General features: G+C 41.2%; 1 protein-coding gene across 3 annotated transcripts in view; it reads right to left on the bottom strand.

Moving 5' to 3' along the window:
* asmtl (acetylserotonin O-methyltransferase-like) overlaps window positions 1–22,508 on the bottom strand; it is a 74,506-nt gene that overhangs the window by 28,054 nt on the left and 23,944 nt on the right. For all 3 annotated transcript variants that reach the window (XM_059646803.1, XM_059646801.1, XM_059646802.1), the window contains exons 2-6: window positions 21,507–21,643; window positions 12,275–12,406; window positions 8,617–8,664; window positions 4,480–4,544; window positions 743–807 (exon numbers count right to left, since the gene is read on the bottom strand). In XM_059646803.1, coding sequence (XP_059502786.1) covers window positions 743–807; window positions 4,480–4,544; window positions 8,617–8,664; window positions 12,275–12,406; window positions 21,507–21,599 — 403 coding nt within the window. In that variant the 5' untranslated portion in view covers window positions 21,600–21,643. The remainder of the gene's footprint in view (window positions 1–742; window positions 808–4,479; window positions 4,545–8,616; window positions 8,665–12,274; window positions 12,407–21,506; window positions 21,644–22,508) is intronic.

Below are 22,508 nucleotides of genomic sequence, written 5' to 3' on the forward strand. Positions count from 1 at the left end.
CCTTACTTCAATACACCATTGCCTTTGAAATAAAGGCCAATATTCAATTTGCCTTTTCTAAGACCTGCTGAATTTAGATGCTAGCTTTTTGTGATCAGAGGATGAGGACTTCCAAACTCTTCTGTTGTGTAACTTTCTGCAGTCCTTCTCCATTTAAATAATATTCAGCTCCTTGATTCTTCCTGCCAAAGTGCATTACCTCACATTTTCCCACATCATATTCCATTTGCAAGTTTTTGCTCACTAGATGACCTGTTTATTTCCCTTCGCCAAAGGCAATGGAAGCAGATGAATGTTTTAAAGACAAGATAGGTTCTTGATAAGGAAGGAGGTAAAAGATTATTAAAGGTAGGTGGATATACAAATAATCAGATCATCAACCGTCTTACGGAATGACAGAGCAGGCTCAAGGAAAAATATTAGTCCTGTTCCGAATTCACATGTTAGTATGTACTAACAGGTTGTTGGACACATATCAGTCAAGGAATGAAGATGTGAAAGGAAGTGAGCTATAGACCAACCGTCATCTAATTATATTGCAGGACAGGCTCAAGGAATTGAACTAAATTTCATTTTATTCAAGTATATGGTAATTACTTTGCTTTAAATTTTCTTAAATTATTAAAATAAGTAGTAATTATAGATATAAATCAAAATTCAATTCACAGTTTTGTTTTGGAAATGCATGTCAGTTTAAAATAACCAAACAAGCAGGGAAAATGTAAACATTCAAATACATTACCAAGTTTGCAGTTGCAGAAGACAATGGCAACCCCAGTGAAGACACTATGTTCTTTATTGCTCAGTCTAAACAACAGCGAACGGAAAAACATAAAATTACCACAACTCATGTAAAAAAACATAAATTTGCAAATCACAGAGACGAAAAAAATGTTTATGTTATTACAAAAACAAAATGTTCAGATGCTGGATAAGTGAACAAGAACAGAAAATGCTGGAAATGCTCAGCAGCTGAGAACATGTGTAGGGAAAGAAACAATACAAACATTTCAAGTGACTGATATTTTCATCACTGTTGATGAAAGGTGAAAGAGTCAACTTAACTTTGTTTCCCTCATCAGGGATGCTGCCGGACTTGCTGAATAATTCCTAAGTTATCTTGCTTTGTTTTCTCTCCTCAACCTCTCTGTAATCTTCAACAGTCAATGATGCCATCATCCTCCAGTGCTTCTTATCTATTGTTCAGCTCACGAGGACTTCCCATGCTTGGCTCCTCTTGCCGTAACCACATCATAGTTAACACTGCCTTTTCTTACCACTTTGCCATCATGGCCATCTGAGTCACTCCCAGTCCTATTACATGGTCCCTACCTATTCTTCACTTGCATTCCGGGGTCAGTCTACCGAGAAAAGGCAGCGGACTGGCATTTGGTGACTTGCTCCTTCAGAAGATAAGATCAGAAATCACACAATACCAGGTTGTAGTCCAACAGGTTTATTTGAAAGCACAAGCTTTTAGAGCCTCAGTCCTTCTTCAGGTGTCAGTGAGGGAGGTAGTATCCGATACAGCATGTATAAGTAAAAGATCAAAGGGTCACACCTGATGAGGATGTGCTAAACAAACCTAAGATGCTGTTAAAACTTTAATCAGTTAGAAGGCTTTAATTGATTAATATGTATATGTAAATGTCCAAATTCCTTTCAAGTCACTGCTCTGAGAAAACTAAGTTTTATTAATGTAAAGAAGAGATGACATTTTAGGACAGACAATGCATGTTAGGTGTAAAACCTTGTTTAAAATCTATGTATGTTTTAGTTTGGAGTTAAACTGGTTTTATTTCTAAAGGATGAAACCTTCAAAGGATGACACAGATACAGCAGGCTGAATGGTTATGGCACTGAAGGAAGCCAAGCTATCATTCCATGATTAAGCAGAGCAATGTGGATTCATGAATTAGAAACAGCTTTTCACAAATTTTTTTTAGTTTTTTTGAGGATTATTTGGTATAACGTACAAAGCCAAACCAATGAAAGTAGTTCATTTAGATTTGCAAAATATATCTGATAATGTGCCACAGAAGAGGTTAGTACACAAGATATGAAACATGGGTAAATTTTCAGATTGCTCTGTTATAACTAGTAGGGCGCTACAAGTATCAATACCTGAGCCTCAGCAACTCATAATCAATATTATTGATTTAACTGGAGAATATAGGAACGAGCAAGAATCAGAGTAAGCAATTGAGTCTGATCTGCCATTTACTACAACCATGACTGATCCCACCTCAGTTTCAATTCCACTTTCTTGCTTACTCCACATAACACTGTAAATTATTACAAAGTAAGATCTGCATATCTCCTCCTTACATTTATTCAGTGTCTCTGTACTCTCTGGGTTAGTGAATTCCACGAATACATAACCCTTTGAGAGAAGCCTCCTCATCTACTTCAAATCTGGCACCCTTTCAGCCTAAAACTATGACCTCTTATTCTAGATTACCGCCCCCCCCCACCTCAGGAAGAAACATTTATCCTACATCTACTTTGTCAATCCCCTTTAGCATCTTATATACTTTTAATAGATCTCCCCTTATTGTCCCGAAATAACAAGTATAGACCTAATTTGCTCAATTCTTTCTCTTATGAAAAATCTATAATCTCTGTAATTAATCCAGAGAACCTTCTTTAAACTGCCTCCAATGCAGCTAAGCAGTACGTGTGTAACATATCCAAGTTTGCTGATGATAAACCTGTTGGAAGTGTAAGGGGTAAGGTGGATACAAAGAGGCCACAGAGGTGTAAACACAAGTTGGGAGAATGGGCAATAAATTGTAAATGGAATACAATGTTTTATACTTGGAACAATTCAGCTTGGTAGAAAATTTAAAAACAGAATAAAGTTTGAATAATGAGAGGCTAGAAAAAAAAATTAAATTCAAAAGGACCTATTAATTTGTGCGTTAAAAGCAATGCGTAGGAACTGCTAGGAAGCATAAAGGTAAATGATTATTTTATTGGAAAGGGACTGAGTACAAGAGGGAAGAAATCTTACTACAATTATGAAGACCCTGGTGAGGCCACACCTGGCATGGTATGTTTCACACTGGTGTCTGTAGCTAAGGAAAAACCATACATATCCTAAAGTGGTTGCAACAAACCTTCTCTAAATTATTTCTTGGAATGAATGTATTTCATGATGAGAAGAGAATGAGCAGATTTACCCTACTTTCTCTGTAGTTTAAAGAAATAACATGTTATCCATTTCAAACTTAAAATTCTTCAGGTGTTCGACAGGATAGGGTACTGACAGAACATTTTGTCTGATTGGGAAATGAGGAAAACATGATCAAAGATACAGTGCAGGCTGAGGGCTGACCTGAGAAAAGTTTATAAAATTATGACAGGCATGGACAGATTGGACAGTCTGAGTCTCTTTCCAATGGTGGAAATGCATAGGTTTAAGATGACAAAATGAAAAGTTTAAAGGAGATGTGCGAAGCAAGTTTTTTTTACACAGTGAATGGCTGGAGCACACTGCCAGAGGAAGTGGTAGAAGCAAATACATTAGAAAAGTGTAGGAAGCATTTGGGCAGGCATAGATATGCAGGGAACAGAGAGACATGGACTATGTGCAGACAGATTAGTTTAGAATGGCATTATGGTTGGCACAGACATGGTGGGCCAAAGGGCCTGCTACTGTGCTGTATTCTCCTATGTGCTAAAGCTGCTTAGGACTCAAGTGAGGAGAAATCACTTTACCCAATGAATTGTAAATCTTTAGAACTTAGTTGCTGAGTTTATTCAAGGCAAAAATCAACATTTATGTATGTCAAGGGAATGGAGGGATACAAATACACCGCGGAACGGGGATTTTAGGCACCAGATCCGACATCTTGTTGAGTCATGGAGCAGGTAAAAAGCACCTATTTCTCATGCTCAATTTGAATCCGGTCTGAATCACATCTCTCTCCAGCCTAACTCTCTTTCCAGGTGTATTAGCATACCGCATGCAAATTCAGTCCATCCTCTCTTGAAAATTTCACTCACATTTGATTTTGTCAACACATTTCACAATTATTCCAAGGTTCTCTGCTCCAATCTCTGTAAAGGACAGCTTACCTGAAACTGTACTATCTTGATACTATACAGCATTACGTTCCTATTATCCTTGTTGATCTACTTTGGCTCCCTATTCCCACGTTAGAATCCTCATTCACTTAAATCTTTTCATAGACTTGCCCGTTCCTACTTCCTCTGTAGTTCTGACCTTTTAAGTATCCAGCCTTAAGTCTGACATCCTCTGCCCAATACCCGGCACCTGACCTCCTCCCTCCTGTCCCTCTGATCCTCACCTCCACCTTACCGCTTTGTCTTTCAGCATACCCTTCCCCAATTTTCACCTGCTTTGCGTTTCTGTCAATTCCTGTCTAAGAATCCATGAAGTGCCTTGGAATGTTTGGTGCAAGTGTTACATAAATGGGTTAATCAGCCAGGTACAGATGAAGAGGAATAACAAACCTTGATAGCATCGTGTGAGCAGCTTCTTTATCTACAGGCTTCTCGAGAATGTCACCGTCAATGGACTGAAAAGTGGAAAACAATAAGGCATTTGAAAAAGTGATAAGTAATCTCGATAACACTCAATATTTCATAGCTTTAAAATAACTGTTTATATTATAACTATATGCTCTAAAATTTTAGTTTAGAACGTGGCTTGGGAGGCAGGGGCAATGTTGTAGGAGGAGAATCAGCCATAAGGCTGTTTGTTGATATGGTTACATACATTTCCAGTAGTCAAGGACAAGTGGAGGTGTGGGATTAAGCAGACTGCTGATACTCAAAAGAATTTCCATTCGGCGTGTTATCATATGTAAAACTTAAAGCACAATGAAAGAAGAGAAGATTGTTCAATCACTTAAGTATGAAACCACCAATTACATCACGGCTGATCCAAAAGTTAATCTTCTCTTCGCCTTCGTCCCAATGGTCCTTCAAACACTTGACTAACAAAAATATCCCAATCTCAGTTTTCAAATATTCCACTGACCTAGCATCAAAAAATTTTCTTGGGTGAGCTTAAGGACAGGTGGGATGTAATGTAAGAGAAACAATGTCAGATTGTCATTAACTTTTATGCAAATAGTAATGTCCTTGAATAGCCCAGCTATCAAGGTAATGTCCCCTTGTTCTGGAGTCTCCCACTAAAAGGAACAGTCTATATCGTACCAAACAACTCCTTTGATCATCTTACAGCATCTCAATGGGACAGTTCTACAGCCTAGGGAACACAAGCCTAATCTGTATGACATGTGTCTATAATACAGCTTATTATTGTAAGCAGCTAAAATAGGAAAATTTCATAATTGAATCTAGCTCCTTACATGGCAAAAATGCCTGCTATTTTGCCATTATAGGGTTCTAACATTAAATACTTCACATTCTGAACAATTAAGGGCCTAGTTCCTAAATGATGATTCAAAAGCAAAAGTCATGATTTAGAAACTTGAGAAAATATTTTTTCAGGATAGAAAATAGGGATTTCAATGACACTGATACATTTAAAAACGCTGGAATAAGTTAAAGATAACAATTACATGTGTACAATTGTGACAAAATCTTAAGTCAAAATTATAATTATTTCTGAGGGAGAAGCACTCAAGTACATCCACCACCAACAAAAACACGCAGGGCGATACAGAATTATATTATAAGTAGATTATCCAAAACTAACAGCTCTGGCCGCAACTCTACGGGTAACCTCACATTTGCTTCTTCTTCAATATTTGTCTATTTCCTGAAAATGACATTCTGCTTGGCATTTATTTCTATAAAAAGATCAGCACAATCGTAGTTCCTTTACAGTCAGAAATAGGTTACGTTATATTGGGGAACAAAAAGAAGGCAAACCAAATAAATACATATTTTGGTTCTGCCTTCATTAAGGACACAAACAACATTCCAAAAATGTTGGGGAAGACAGGGTGTAGTAACAGGGTGGAACTGAGATAAATCAACAATAGTCAGGAAATGGTGTGGGGGAAATTGATGTGATTAAAGGTCAACAAATCCTCAGAACCTGACAATCTACATCTCAAAGTATTAACGAAAGTGGACCTAAAAATACTGAATGCATTGAATCCTTCTACCAGATTCAATCAAGTCTGAAATAATTCCTATGTTTTGGACAGCAGCTAATGTAATCCTACTTTCTGAAAAGGAGGTAGGTTGAAAATGGAATTATAAACCAGTTAGCCTGATATTGATAGTGGAGAAAATGCCAGTGTCCATTTTAAAATATTTCAGAGCAGAGCACTTGGAAAATCATAACAGGGTTATGGTTAGAGAAACCTAAACATATAAATAGAAAGAGGAACATAACACCAGCGGAGGCTCACTGATGATGTTACCTAGAATGGTGACGAAACGCCTGAAAACGAACCTCAGCGAGCAAACTTACATCCGGAGCCTCAACCTGAGCTACAAATCTTCTCAAAGCTCGCTAAGGTTAGAGTAAACATGGGTTTATGAAATGGAAATCATGTTTAACAAATCTACTGGAATTCTGAGAATGTAACACATAAAGTTGATAAGAGGGTGCCAGTGGATGCAGTTCACATGGACTTTCACATAGTTTTTGAAAAGATCCCAAATAAGACTGGCGTGTAAAATTAAAGCACATGGTATGAGGAGTAGCTGCATCAACATGGATAGAAAACTGGTTGGCAGGCAGGAAACAAAGAGGAGGAATAAACAGGTCACTTTCCAAGGGTGGGGAGTTTCTAGGGGGTTCCCACAGGGGTCAATGCTTGAACCCCAGCTATTCACGATATACATTAATGATTTAGATGAGGAAACTAAATGTGCAGATCACACAAAGTTGGATGGGAGGGTGAACTGTGCTTCAGTCTAATTTAGACAAGTTGGGTGAGTGAGAAAATGCATTGGCAGATGAAGTATAATGTGGATAAATGTGAGGCTATATACTTGGATAGCAAAAGCAGGAAGGCAGATTATTATCTGAATTGAGAAGATGGGGTGAGTTGCATTCAAGAGCTGGGTGTCCTCGTGCAGAAGCGTCGAATTCAGGAGAAGTGTCTGCTTGAAACTGTAGAGGACCTTGGTTAAACCACACCTGGAGTGCTGTGTGCAACTTTGGTTTTCTTATCTAAGGTGAGAAGGTATGTCTAACTGATTCCAGGGTTAGCAGGACAGACACGTGCAGGGAAAGGATCAGAGAGGATTACAATCACAACGTAGAAGAATGAAGGGAAATCACGCAGAAACCTATAAAATTTTAAAAGAGCTACACAGGGGAAATAAATAAAGGGTTTTTCTGCTGAACAGGCAATCTAGAATTAGGGGCCACAGTTTAGGGATACAGGAGAGCCACTTCAGACTGAGATAAGGAGAAATTTCTTCACTCAGAGTATGTTGAGCCTGTTGAATTCTCTTCCACAGAAAGCATTTGTGGCCAAAACATTGAATATTTTCAAGAAGGAGTTAGATGATGTTTTTAGAACTAAAACTGAAGGTATGGGGAAAAAGTAGGAACATGGAACTGAGTTGGATGATCACGTTCAATGGTCTTGAATGGCCAAATGGTCAATCCAGCTCCTGTGTTCTATGTTTCCATATTTCTAAAAGGTCAAAGCAGGATACATTTCTCTTCACAAATTCTGCTGTATATTTTCAGCACTTTAACTTTTTATGTCCAATTTCCAAATTAGAGAATTTTTGGCTAATTCTTTACACAACACTTTGCCAAAAATTATTAATGTGAACAATAACACAATTATAATTTGCTATGCTTGACGATACTCACTTGACAATATTAATCTTTCGTTGTGGTAGCAAATGGCTATCACATTTGTATTTTGCCTCTGAACTGGTTCATTTTCATTAAAACTGTCACATTTTTAAATAGACTTTGAAAAGACCAGTAGTTTGTACTTTTAAGAGTTGTTTGGTAATACAGAATGCAAATGCTGTTGGATAAAAGACATTTTTGTTAAAGCTTTTCATCTTACACTTATCAGGACAATGAAGAACACCCTTGCAAAAGGGAACAATATTTCTGACTGTATGCATGCTCTCGTTGTACGAAAAAAAAATCTGAAATCGAGTATCTTCGAAGGACAGCTTAATGCTGCGTTTGCAGCAATGATAGGTTTTAAGTTTCAGAGTTTTAACTTCCCCACTTACAGAGTAGCTGGTTGAATTTTATTTTCCTTTATTCTTTCATGGGATGGCTGACAGGGCCAGAACTTGAATCCCATCCCAAACCACCCGTGAACTGTGCAACTTGTCAGGGGGTATTTCAGGAGACAGTTCAGTCAATCACACTGCTGTGAAACTGAGTCCCACACAGTGCAGACTAGGATAAGGGCAGTGGATTTGATTTCTTAAAGGGCATAAGCAACGCTGAAGGCATGTGAATCTTGTGAGTTCTTATGTCATTATATTTTAACTTTAATTTTCTGCAGCATTTCTTTTTTAAGTAACAATTCCTTGGAGCCAAAAGAGGAGAATGGTGAATTGTTTTTATATATACATAATTTCTAGGCAGATGTGTAATAACTTTAAAATTAAATGTGTAAAATCAATTGGAAAAATCAAGGGTTTTTCGCCAAGTTCCACATTCTATTTTTCTCTTACCACAATAGTGTCTGCTCCAATGACGACATCCGGAGTCTTGAAGTGTTTCTGTCAGAGAAGAAAAATTCAAATTGTCATTGGGTCATTTTTCCGATATGGTGATTCAGATTCTAGATTAAACAATATTTTGTAAGTACAGGAAACATTTTATTAATTGACACCTCAGGGACCAGCAGTGTGCCATTTGATCAAATATTTTGGATAATCAAGAAATCCATATAATCAATGTAAAAACATACATTAAGTCACAGAAATGTAATGCAGGGAATATACACATCACTGAGCCATTATTTACAGCTTAAATCACTGAAATAATAATGAAACTTTGCCTTCTCACTCGCTTCCTGAACTGACTCTTGGACATTGCAGTAAATTACAGTATTTGATGAGAACATAGAACATTACAGCACAGTACAGGCCCTTCGGCCCTCGATGTTGTGCTGAACTGTCATACCAATCTCAAGCCCATCTAACCTACACTATTCCATCTACGCCCATATGCTTGTCCAATGACGACTTAAACGTACCTAAAGTTGGCGAATCTACTACCGTTGCAGGCAAAGCATTCCATTCCCTTACTACTCGCTGAGTAAAGAAACTACCTCTGACATCTGTCCTGTATCTTTCACCCCTCAATTTAAAGCTATGCCCCCTCGTGCTCGCCGTCACCATCCTAGGAAAAAGGTTCTCCCTATCCAACCCTCTGATTATTTTATATGTTTCAATTAAGTCACCTCTCAACCACCTTCTCTCTAATGAAAACAGCCTCAAGTCCCTCAGCCTTTCCTCGTAAGACCTTCCCTCCATACCAGGCAACATCCTAGTAAATCTCCTCTGCACCCTTTCCAAAGCTTCCACATCCTTCTTATAATGCGGTGACCAGAGCTGTACGCAATACTCCAAGTGCGGCCGCACCAGAGTTTTGTACAGCTTCACCATAGTCTCTTGGATCTGGAACTCGATCCCTCTATTAATAAAAGCTAAAACACTGTATGCCTTCTTAACAGCCCTGTCAACCTGGGTGGCAACTTTCAAGGATCTGTATACATGGACACCGAGATCTCTCTGCTCATCTACACTACCAAGAATCTTACCATTAGCCCTGTACTTTGCCTTCCGGTTACTCCTACCAAAGTGCATCACCTCACAGCTGTCTGCATTAAACTCCATTTGCCACCTCTCAGCCCAGCTCTGCAGCTTATCTATGTCTCTCTGCAACCTACAGCATCCTTCGTCACTATCCACAACTCCACCGACCTTAGTGTCATCTGCAAATTTACTAACCCCTCCTTCTACGCCCTCATCCAGGTCATTTATAAAAATGACAAACAGCAGTGGACGCAGCACCGACCCTTGCGGTACACCACTCATAACTGGTCTCCAGGATGAACATTTCCCATCAACTACCACCCTCTGTCTTCTTTCAGCAAGCCAATTTCCGATCCAAACTGCTATTTCTCCCACAATTCCATTCCTCCGCATTTTGTACAATAGCCTATTGTGGGGAACCTTATCGAACGCCTTGCTGAAATCCATATACACCACATCAACCAGTTTACTCTCATCCACCTGTTTGGTCACCTTCTCAAAGAACTCAATAAGGTTTGTGAGGCACAACCTTCCCTTCACAAAACCGTGCTGACTATCCCTAATCAATTTATTCTTTTCTAGATGATTATAAATCCTATCCCTTATAACCTTTTCCAACAGTGAGGTTAGGCTCACTGGTCTATAATTACCAGGGTTGTCTCTACTCCCCTTCTTGAACAGGGGAACCACATTTGCTATCCTCCAGTCATCTGGCACTATTCCTGTAGACAATGACGAGTTAAAGATCAATGCCAAAGGCTCGGCAATCTCCTCCCTGGCTTCCCAGAGGATCCGAGGATAAATCCCATCCACCTTCTGAAGGATTTCTAATACCTCTTCCATGTGAACCTCAATCCCACCTGTAGTAGCCTGTATCTCAGTATTCTCCTCGACAACATTGTCGTTTTCTAGAGTGAATACTGTTGAAAAATATTCATTTAGCACTTCCCCTATCTCATCTGACTCCACACACAACTTACCACTACTATCCTTGATTGGGCCTAATCTTACTTTCGTCATTCTTTTATTCCTTAAATACCTATAGAAAGCCTTAGGGTTTACCCTGATCCTATCCGCCAACAACTTCGCATGTCTCCTCCTGGCTCTTCTGACCTCTCTCTTTAGGTCTTTCCTGGCTACCTCGTAGCCCTTAAGTGCCCTAACTGAGCCTTCATATCTCATCCTAATATAAGCCTTCTTCTTCCTCTTGACCAGAGATTCCACCTCCTTCGTAAACCATGGCTCCTGCACTCTACAGCTTCCTCCCTGCCTGACAGGTACATATTTATCTAGGACACCCAGGAGCTTTTCCTTGAATAAGCTCCACATTTCTAATGTGCCCATCCCCTGCAGTTTCCTTCCCCATTCTATGCTCCCTAAATCTTGCCTAATCTCATCGTAATTGCCTTTTCCCCAGCTATAACTCTTGCCCAGTGGTATACACCTATCCCTTTCCATCACTAAAGTAAACATAGCCGAATTGTGATCGCTATCACCAAAGTGCTCACCTACTTCCAAATCTAACACCGGGCCGGGCTCATTACCCAGTACCAAACCTAATGTGGCTTCACCCCTTGTTGGCCTATCTACATACTGTCTCAGGAAGCCCTCCTGCACACTCTGGACAAAAACTGACCCATCTATAGTACTCGAACTATAGTGTTCCCAGTCAATATCTGGAAAGTTGAAGTCCCCGATGACAACTACCCTGTCTCTCTCACTCCTATCGAGAATCATCTTTGCTATCCTTTGGCTCAAACATTGAATCAACTGTTGATGTCTCGTATAGTGATTTCATTGAACAAGTATATTTACATTGAGACAAATACATTTTAAAAACTCCAAAATTAATTGAACAGAATAATACAGTAAAATGCAAAGTTTGAAGAATGCCATATCTGCAGACTTATGGGCAATTGAAACAAAGTTTGCTGTATGCATATTTTAACAAAAAGAAATAATATAAATTTTCATTGCAAGATAACAAAGTGTGAAGCTGGATGAACGCAGCAGGCCAAGCAGCATCTTAGGAGCACAAAAGCTCCCATTTCGGGCCTAGACCCTTCATCTTCACACTTTGTTATCTTGGATTCTCCAGCATCTGCAGTTCCCATCATCTCTGATAAATTTTCATTACAGTTTATTTTACTTAATGGTAACAAAAGGCTTGAATAATGTTGAATTTATACTGTCGACTTCTTAGCCAGAAAGCCATCACAATTTGTTGCAACGAGCTCTCTTTTGTCTCTTCCTTACTGCTCAAAATTAGATTTCTAACCAGAATTTTCAATCCATTGCACAGCAACATGAACATTTACATAACACAAAACACAAAGGTTGAGTTTGAAACCAGTGTTTTATGAATGCTCACCATAATGTTATGGCTTTAAATTTATCCCTCTACCTATTTAGAAGATGCAGGTAAACAATATAATTTAGCACTCAAAAGCTACTTTCCTACAGGAATAATATTAGAGCCTCATGGTAAACCAAAACAATTACATTAGCATTACAAAGCAGCAGAAACAGGCAACTGGAGATCTTTTGGTTCATAATTTTTATTGCATACCAAATGCATCCTCTTTGCCACCTCCAGGGCTTTCTCTTTTGCAGTCTCAATTGCGTAATTGTATGGCATTTCAAAAGAAGATTTGTCAAGTGTCTCATTAAACCAGGAAGGCACCACTTCAATCCTAAGACCCTGCATGGTGAGGAAGAAGAAATGAGTAAATTCTGGTGAAAACAAGAATAAAACAAAACTCGTCAAACAGTTTAAACTACAAAGATCAGTTACAAAGAATAGACTAACATTTCTTCCATCAAAGTATTAATGAGTTATCTAATTGAGGCGTTCAGAGCAATTACAGGATCCAATCACTTAAACAGTAAAGAACAAGTTGCTTGGGCCATAACCTTAAAATGAGACCTAAGCAGTTCAGGGGTGATGTCATTTCTCAACTACAGGCACAAATCTGGAATTCTGTCCCCAAAAGGCTGTTGAGGATAAAGCAAATTTTAAAGGAGAACTAGAGGTAGATTATAAAATACACTCAAAATAAGCAGTAAACCATTCGCGCAGGTATTCTAAATTCTGTGCATCTAAATGAGGCAGATTTCTTTTCAGTGCCTAATTGGAAAGAATATAGTGGGATAAAGAACTATATTGGCCTGTTTAAAACCCAGAGACAGCACGATAGCTCCGTGGTTAGCAATGCAGCCTGTGCTAACCACTGAGCATTACAGCACCAGGGACACAGGCTTGATTCTGTTCTCCAGCAACTGTGTGAAGTTTGCACATTCTTGCCAGTGTCTGCATGGGTTTCCTCTGATGGCCCAGTTTCCTCCCGCAGTCCAAAAACGTGCAGGTTAGGTGAATTGGCCATGCTAAATTGCCCATAGTGTCCAGGGATATGCAAGCTAGGTGGACTAGACATGGGAAATGCAGGGTGGTGCCTGGGGTGGGTGCCTGGGTGGGATGCAGTTTGGTGGGTTACTGTGAACTTGATGGGCCGATCAACAGTTTCCACACTGTAGGGATTCTATAAAAATGATCGAAGATGACACTGTGTTAGGGAATGTTAATGGTTACAGAGCCAAGGTAGCTAAGTGAAGTTAAGATTACAGATAGGCAATTTTTCCAACTGACTGCAGTGTTACCAATTGTTATTAACCCTTTGACTACCATGAACAAATTACTGCAGACATTCTTTTGAGGACTATTTGATTTTAATGCTATCTAAAAATCAGTGTTGTGTCCTAATCAATCTCCAGGCTGTGTCCACTTGATAGACTGAAGGACTAACCTTTGAAGCAATTGCAAATAAAGTTGTTGCCAATTCTAAAACTGTGGTGAGGGAAAGGCAGATTTGAATTCAGAAACGTTGACAATTAGGCTGGACCAAAAGGAACAGACTACAGTAGAAAAGAGTTAAATTGAAATTAAAGTATTAAAACAAGGTAGGGAAGATGAAAAAAATACTCCTTAATGAAATCTGTTTTATTTTTATGCTAAATATAAGTTTAATAGTGCAATTCCATTAACATTTAACATATTGCACTTATCTACCTTTAAATTTTGCCTGCAAAAAACGTCGAAGCTTTTGTCTTGCACACATCAAGACAAGCGTTACAATTTATACTTCTGCTGAAGTATTGGCCAAGGTATTTCCATGAAGAAAGCAACTGAAACCAAAGACTCCCCAAGCCTAAGCAGCATGAGACCTGAATGTATTCCTTTTATTTGAAGAGAAAACTGAAAAGCCTCAGCAAACGTCTCTCTGCGCAGCAATGTTCAATGCCTGCAAATGACTAAGCGACTGTTCCTATACATTCTTTGTTCTCAAAGTTTGTACAATTCTGGCAGGACCACATCCTGGAGCCCCAATGGTAAATTTTTACAAATTTATTCGTAGAATGTGAGTGTGTTGGCAAGGACAAAATTTATTGACTATCCCTAAACGTAGTCAGAATGAAATACTTTCTAAAACACTTAAGGAAGCAGTTAGAATCACATGTAGGTTTCTTCTCTAAATTACACTGTTGAGCCAGATTTTGGGTTTTATTCACATGTGTATGTGGGCATTGCGGGCTGATCAGCATTTTTATTGCCTGTCCTTAGCTGTACAAGGCGGCGATGGTGAGCTGCCTTCCTGGAATGGTGCAGTCCATTTGTTGAAGTTTGCCACACGCCCTTAGGGAGTGAATTCCAGAATTTTTACCCAGAAAGATTTTTACAACAATCTGGCAATTTCATTATCATTATCAATGAGATGAGCATTTCATTTTAATTACTAAGTAATTGAATCGTCCCCAACTGCCATGATTGGGTTTGAACTCATGCCTCTGGAGCATTAGTCTTGAGGCCTGCACTACTGGTGCACTAATACTACAATGCTAGCTCAATGCCCTTATAAACATGTGTATACATATATGAATCAGAAGTGGGCCATTCAGCCTGTCAAGCCTGCTCCACCATGAATAGGATCGTGGCTGATGCATGCTATTCCCATATTCATTAATGAGTCTTGAGAAACCTATTAATTTCTACCGTGGCAACAAGGTGTGGAGCTGGAGGAACACAACAGGCCAGGCAGCATCAGAGGAGCAGGAAAGCAGACGTTTCGGGTCTGGAGCCTTCTTCTGGACCCTTTCTGAAGAAGTGTCCAGACCCGAAACGTCAGCTTTCCTGCTCCTCTGACGCTGCCTGGCCTGTTGCGTTCCTCCAGCTCCACACCTTGTTGTCTCAAACTCCAGCATTGGCAGTTCCTACTATCCGAGTGAATTTCTATCTTGATCCTACTTATCTTCAACACCCCAATGGGATACAGTATTCCAAAGATTCATCACACTTAGTAAAGAAATTCCTCATCTCAGTCTTAAATGGCCTTGTCCGAGGAATATGTTCTTCAGTCACCAGCCATAACCAAATCATCACTGGCTCTGCCAGCAGTTATTGCCATCCCTGGTACCCATATGGCTGTAAAGAGATAACCACATTTCTGTGGGTCTGGAGTCACACGTAGGTCAGGCCAGACAAGGATGGCACTTGTGTTTCCTCAAGGATATTTGTGACAATTAACAATGGTTTTTACAATCTTTAATTTCAGATTTTTAACAACGGAATTCAAACTGAACCATCTGCCATTGTGAGATTCGAATGTGTCTCTAGGAAATTACCAGTCTAGTGATAATACCATTAAAATATTACAATTGGTCCCCATATCCAAATCATTTATCTACAGATTGTGAACAGTTGTGAACCAAGCATAAATCATCCACTTATGACTACTATTTTGCTTTCTGTATGTTAACCAATCCCACATACTCCAACTTTACTTACTTACCTTACATGCGGAACTTTATCAAAACCTAAGGTTTTGGAGTAGATTTGTAAATTTATCAAAACTTTCTACAAATCTGAATATGCCACATCCACTGGTTCTCTTTTGTCTCTACTACTAGTGGGATCCTCAAAAAGCAGCAGGATGTCATAAACCAATGGAGAGGCAATGGGTGGCACGGTGGCTCAGCAGTTAGCACTGCAGCCTCACAGCGCCAGGGACCCGGGTTTGATTCCAGTCTCGGGCAACTGTCTGTGTGGAGTTTGCACATTCTCCCCGTGTCTGCGTGAGTTTCCTCCGGGTGCTCCAGTTTCCTCCCACAGTCCCAAGATGTGCAGGCTAGGTGGATCAGCCATGCTAAATTGCCCGTAGTGTTCAGTGATGTGTGGGTTATAGGGGATGTGTCTGTGTGAGATGCTTCAAGGGGCGGCGTGGACTTGTTGGGCCAAAGGGCCTGTTTCCACACTGTAGGGAATCTAATCTAATCTAATCAAATCAATGGCCAAGTGGTATTATCACTGGACTGTTAATCCACAGACCCAGCTAACGTTCTTCGATCTCAGGTTTGAATCCTGCTACAGAAGATGGTGAAAACCAAATTCAATAAAGTATCTGGAATTAAGAATCTAAAGATTGTCGAATGTTGGAAAAACCCATCTGGTTCACCAATGTCCTTTTGGGAAGGAAACTGCCATCCTTACCCAGTCTGGCCTACATGTGACTCCAGACCTACAGCAATGTTGACAGGAGGTTGACTCTGAACTGCCCTCTGGACAATTAGGGATTAGCAATAAATGCTGTCTGGTCAGCGAGGCTCTCATCCCACGAATGAATGAAAATTAATTAATTAACAAAACTAGAAAACTAACCTTTTCCACACAGCAGGTTATGTGGACTTCCTGAAAAGACTGTGAAGCCTGGCTTAAAAATAATTTTCAAAAGCAAAGATGTAGGAGTTTTAAATAGATGCAACATAAAAGGAGCTGGTTTGGCCCTTCATATCCATGTTAACCGCAAGAGAAACATGAGGGGTTAAATTTACAGGGTTATGAGGAAAGAGTGGGTAAGCTAGATTAAATGGATTGCTCTTTCAAAGAGACAGCAAATACATAATGGGCTGAATGGCTCCCTTTGTATGGTTCTAAGTGCAATTGTGATTTTAATCTAAGGAACACACAACTAACTTGAAAACAGCAAGATCCCAAAAAAGAGCAATCAAGCAAACGACAAGATTGTCTACTGATTGTGGGTTCAGTGTTGCTGAATACCTCAGGAGCAATTGCTCTCCTATGAATAGTGTCAAAGATCTTTCGCAGAATCTGACGAGGAATAGAATTTAATATCGCATTCAAAAGTAAACGCACTGGATAGCTTCCCACTCTGAGGAGAGAATTATGTCTGAGCCTAGCCTGACAGCTGGTATCCTAACAATACTAAAGGTCAAGGTTTAGAAATTATTAACTAGTTGAAAGGGTTTTCGCAGAAGGAGCAGTGTGCAAGGCAATAACACCTCAGCAAGAGGTCGAAATCTGGAATTCCTTTTATTGTTTTGCATTAATTGACGACATTCTATTGATATTAGAAGGGTTCCCACTGGTCTAAAATTAATCAGAAAATCCAAGGCACATTTTCAGGAAGGATGGAAGAAGAGTAAGAAAGTTGGCAAAACATCCATAAAAAGACAGACATGCAGCTGAATTGATTTTCAATTTAACAAGTAAAAATTTCACTAAGTCACATTTAACTTAGCAAGCGCATTTAAAAAGCCAACATGCGTACAGCCATTACATCACTTGTTCAAACCACTCAAGAGAATGTAGCAAAATATATTGTAATTTATAACTATGCAATGTGGAGTTTAAATAATTCACATCACGTCTGCTCTGTCCAAAGGCAGCTCCCAGGCTCATCATCTGCTCCTGAATTCTTAAGGGAGCTTTTATTGATGAGTGATTTAGTATTACCTCCCACTGTCAGGGTTAAGAGGAGAGGCAGAATCCCTCAGTTGGAACAGGAATTGAACACTGGTTGCTGGAATTATTCTGCTTGTCATCTAACCAACTGTGTGAACCAGCACTCTTTCAGAAAGCTGTGCTACACAGAGCTTCTAATCATTTCCAATGTTGTTTCAGTTAAATAACGTGATATATAAGATCATGGCATTCAATAAGTCTGAACTCAAACCTGAAAGCGAAATTGCTGGAGAAACTCACCAGCGTCTGGCAGCACGTAAGGACAGAAAGCAAAGTCAACACTTCAGGTCCAGTGACTCTCCATTAAAGCTAATAAGCAGGGGAAGGTGATATAGGGATAGCAAGAGGATAAGTGGGAACAGAGCCCAAAGAGAAAGAAAGAGAGTTACTCAAGCAAAAAGAAGGAGACAAAACTGATAACCATCAACAGATGAAAAGAGCCTGAGGTATGAGGGTGGGTAAAGGACATGGAAGGTACTGCTCAAGCCCTAAAATGATCAAACTCAATACTGAGTCCTGAAAGATGTATGGCCCCCAAGCAGAGTTTCGCTGGAGCACTAGAGCAGGCCCAAGGCAGAAATGATGGTCGGGGAATAAGGTGGCGTGTTGAAGTGGTAGGGAACTGGAAGTTTGGGGTCATTTTCTGCAGACAGAACGTAGGTTATAGAGTCATAGATTCACAGAAGATACGCCATGGAAACAGGCCCTTTGGTCCAATTCGTCCATGCTGACCAGATATGCTAAAATAAATCTAGTCCGAATTTCCAGCATTTGGCCCAATTCCTCTAACCCTTCCTATTCACATACCCATCCAGATGCCTTTTAAATACTGTAATTGTACCAGCCTTCATCAGGTCCAGTGGCAGGTCATTCAATATGTGCACCACACTCTGCATGAAAAAGTTACCCCTCAGGTCCCTTCTAAACCTTTCCACTCTCACCTTAAATCTATGGCGTCTAGTTTTGGAGTCCCTCACCCCGAGAAAAGGGCCTTGATTACTTACCCTCTCCACACCTTTCATGATTTTATAAACCTCTACAAGGTCAGCCCTTAGCCTCTAATTCTCCAGGGAAAATAGCCCCAGTCTATTTGGCCTCTCCCTCCAGCTCAAACCCTCCAACCCTGGCAACATCCATGTAAGTCTTTTCTGAACTCTTTCAAGTCTCACAACATCCTTCCCGTAGTACGGAGACCAGAATTGCACAGTATTCCAAAAGTGGCCTAACCAATGTCGCGTACAATGGCAACATGACATCCGAACTCCTATCCTCAATGCACTGACCAACAAAGGCCAGCACACCAAACACCTTCTTCACTATCCTATCTAGCTGTGACTCCACTTTCAAGAACATTAAACTTCCTCTTTGTCCAGCAACATCCCCTAGGTCCCTATCATTAAGTTTATAAGTCCAGTCTTCTCCAAAGTGGTCAGGAGATAGGAGCAGGAGGCTATTCAGCTCTTCAAGCCTGCTCCACCATTTTTCATGATCATGGCTGATTGCTCAACTCAATATCCTAATCCGGCTTTCTCCACATAACCTTTGATCCATTTGCCCCAACTCCTCTCTCTAGTCGCCTCTTAACTACATCATGAGACCACACTGTGAGCAGCAAATACAGTAGACTAGATTAAATGAAACGCAGGTAAATCAATGCTTCACCTGGAAGGTGTGTCTGAAATCTTGTACAGTGACGAGTGAGGAAATAAATGGTCAGGGGACGGTGGTGATTGTTTGGGAAGATGCCGAAGAGTGCAGGAAGGTGCTGGGGGTGAAGGAGGAGTGGACCAAAGTGGCCTAGAGGGAACGGTGCCTCATAATGTTGAGGAGTCAGAAGAGGGGAAGTGCATGTGTGTCTGATGGTGGTATCTCACTGGAGGAGGTGAAAATGGCAGCTTACCGTCCTTTCGGATGTGGATGCTAGTGAGGACCAGGGCACCCTATCAGTATTGTGGGAGGGAATAAAAAGGTTGAAGGCAAAAGTGCCAGAAATATGTCAGATTTCTCCGAGGGCCCTGTCAACCATGGTAAATGGGGAAACCTCAATTGAAGAAAATGCTGGACATTTGAGGGCCACCTGAGAAGGTAATGTGATTACAACAGATGCAAAGCAGATAGAGAAACTGGGAGAAAGGAATGGAGTCTTTACAGGAAGCATGGTGTGAGAGCGTATAGTGCAGGTAACTGTGGGAATCGTAGGTTTGTAATGGATATCTGTGGCCAGCCTATTCCCCAGAATGGAAACAGAGATGTTGGGGAAGGGAAAATTGGAGACAGAGATAGACTAGGTGAAAGTAAAAGCAGGTTAGAAACTGGAAGCAAAATTAATAAATTTTTCCAATTCCAGATGAGGGGGAAGAAGCACCGATGACTGTCAACGATATAGCAAGGAAATGTTGTGGGAAAGGACCCAAATAGGATTGGAACAAGGAATGTTCGACATACTCCAGAGACCCTTGTGGAGATCCAAATTCATACCACTGACCTAAGGAAAGCAAAAGGAGTTGAAGGAGAAATTGTTCAACGTGAGGACAGGCTTGGGGAAGTGAAAGAGGGTGGTGGTGGATGGGGGTGGTTCAGGCTCCCCCACCCCCCACCTCCCTCCCACCCCCCCCGCCCCCACCACCTACCTCCCTCCCACCCCCCCCGCCCCCACCACCTCCCTCCCACCCCAACCCGCACCCCTCCCACCCACCCCCGCCCCCCTCCCACCCACCCCACCCCCCCCGCCCCCCTCCCCCCAACCTCCCTCCCCCCCGCACCCCCAACCTCCCTCCCACCCCCCCCTCAACCTCCCCCCCACCCCGCCCAACCTCACCCCGCCCAACCTCACCCCGCCTCCCTCCCCCACCCTCCCCACCCCCACCCACCCCTCCCCCGCCCCCCCGCACCCCCTCCCACCCCCCCGCACCCCCAACCTCCCTCCCACCCCACCCCCAACCTCCCTCCCACCCCACCCCCAACCTCCCTCCCACCCACCCCCCTCAACCTCCCTCCCTCCCACCCCCCTCAACCTCCCTCCCTCCCACCCCCCTCAACCTCCCTCCCTCCCACCCCCCTCAACCTCCCTCCCTCCCACCCCCCTCAACCTCCCTCCCTCCCACCCCCCCCAACCTCCCTCCCTCCCACCCCCCCCAACCTCCCTTCCAACCCCCCCCGCCCTTCCCCTGCCCCCCCACCCCTGGCCCCAGAAAGTAGTGGAGAGCTCCAAAACCATTCTGACAAAGAATGGACGGTAAAGGGACTGCATGTGCGTGGTGAAAAGAAGGTAGCTGGCGCTTGCAATATAAAAATTTTGAAACTTTCATAAAGCATCAAAAGAACTGCAGCTGTAAGTGGCAAGGGAGTAGACAAGGTCAGAAAAAAATCAAGTCAAGCCGAGGACAGAAAAGACAAGTTCTTTGGGCAGGAACAGTCAGAAACAATGAATCTGCCTGAGCACTCCAGACTGCCAGAAGAGAGACAGAAGGATACACGGAGGGAATCTAGTGCTTAGGACCTTCAAAGATAAATATATGAATCTGAGTAGGAACTGGGTACAGTAGGCCATTCAGCCCCATTAGCCCACCATGTCATTCAATGAGATCATGACTGACTGGATTGTGATTCCCGACAAATGCCTACCGCCAATAACCACTGATACTTGGCTAACAAGGGACTCAATCTACCTCTGCCTTAAATATTTGCAATGAATCTGCCTCCACTTCTCTTTGGGGCACAGAGTTCCAAACACACGAATCCTGAGAAAGAAAAAACTTCTAATTTATAACCTAGTTATATCTGATCAATGAAACTGACCAGCAAAAGAATAATCCAACAGACTGGAAAAGCACTGTCAAACTAATATATCTGTAAAGTGACTAAGGTGCCACTGCATGATGAAAGCCTTCTATTTTTTTAAGCAACATTGTATTACAGGGTTTTTAATTTATTTGCCCATAAAGCACAGCCACAAGTGAACTGTTGTATAATTTAAGCCGGTACTTACAGCATTGTTCAAAATTTGTCTTCTGCGTGGTGAAGCACTAGCTAGGACCACACATTTCCCAATAAGTTTGGAAATGACTGGAATCAGTACCATGGTGACTATCAGTTAATCTTACTTTTCAGTTTGCTCACTTTTACCTATGAGAAATAAAAGACAACATTAGAAACACAGGACTTAGGAACAAGGCAAGGCCATTTGGCCCAAGAAACCTGCTCTGCTATTCAATAAAATTATGACTGATCTGGTTGTGGTTTCATCTCCTTTGCCTTCTAACCTTCAGGTAACTCTTGCCTCCCTTGTAAAGGAAAAATCACTCTTGAATAAATTCAGTGACCTAGCCTCCTGTGCAGAAGAGAATTCTTAACTAATGATCCTCAAAGATAAAAACTTTCTCATTTCTATCACAAAAGAAAAATATATAATGCTTAAAGCATGTCCCTTAGTTTTAGTTTCCACCACAAGACACAACATGCTCCAGGAATCCACCTGTAGTCGTCCCTCAGGATTTTTAATTTAAAAAAAATTGATTTATTATTGCCACATGCACTGAGATACAGCGACAAGTATTGTTTTTGCTTGCTGTCCAGACAAAATAATAAGTGCATTAAGGTAATAAAACAGGGTGCAGAATAGTGTTACAGCTATGGAGAAGGTGCAGAGAAAGATCAGTTCTGATACGTGACTGGTCTGTTCATACGTCTGCAACAGCAGGTAAGAAGCTGTTCTTAAATCTCTTTTCAAACTTTTCCATCTTCTACCCAATGGAAGAGAGTATAACTCAGGGAAGAGGGGTCTTTAATTGTGTTGTCTGCTTTCCCAAACAAAGTATAGACAGAGTCAATGAAAGGCTGGTTTTTGTGGTGGACTGGGCTGCATTCAGAACTCTGTAATTTCTTGCAGTCTCAAGCATAACAGCTGCTACATCAAGATGTGACGTATCCAGGTAAGCTGCTTTCGATGGTGTGTCTATAAAAATTGGTAAGGGTCATTGTGGACATTTTT

This window comes from Stegostoma tigrinum, chromosome 6, assembly GCF_030684315.1.
Source record: "Stegostoma tigrinum isolate sSteTig4 chromosome 6, sSteTig4.hap1, whole genome shotgun sequence".
NCBI classification, from domain to species: Eukaryota; Metazoa; Chordata; class Chondrichthyes; order Orectolobiformes; family Stegostomatidae; genus Stegostoma; species Stegostoma tigrinum.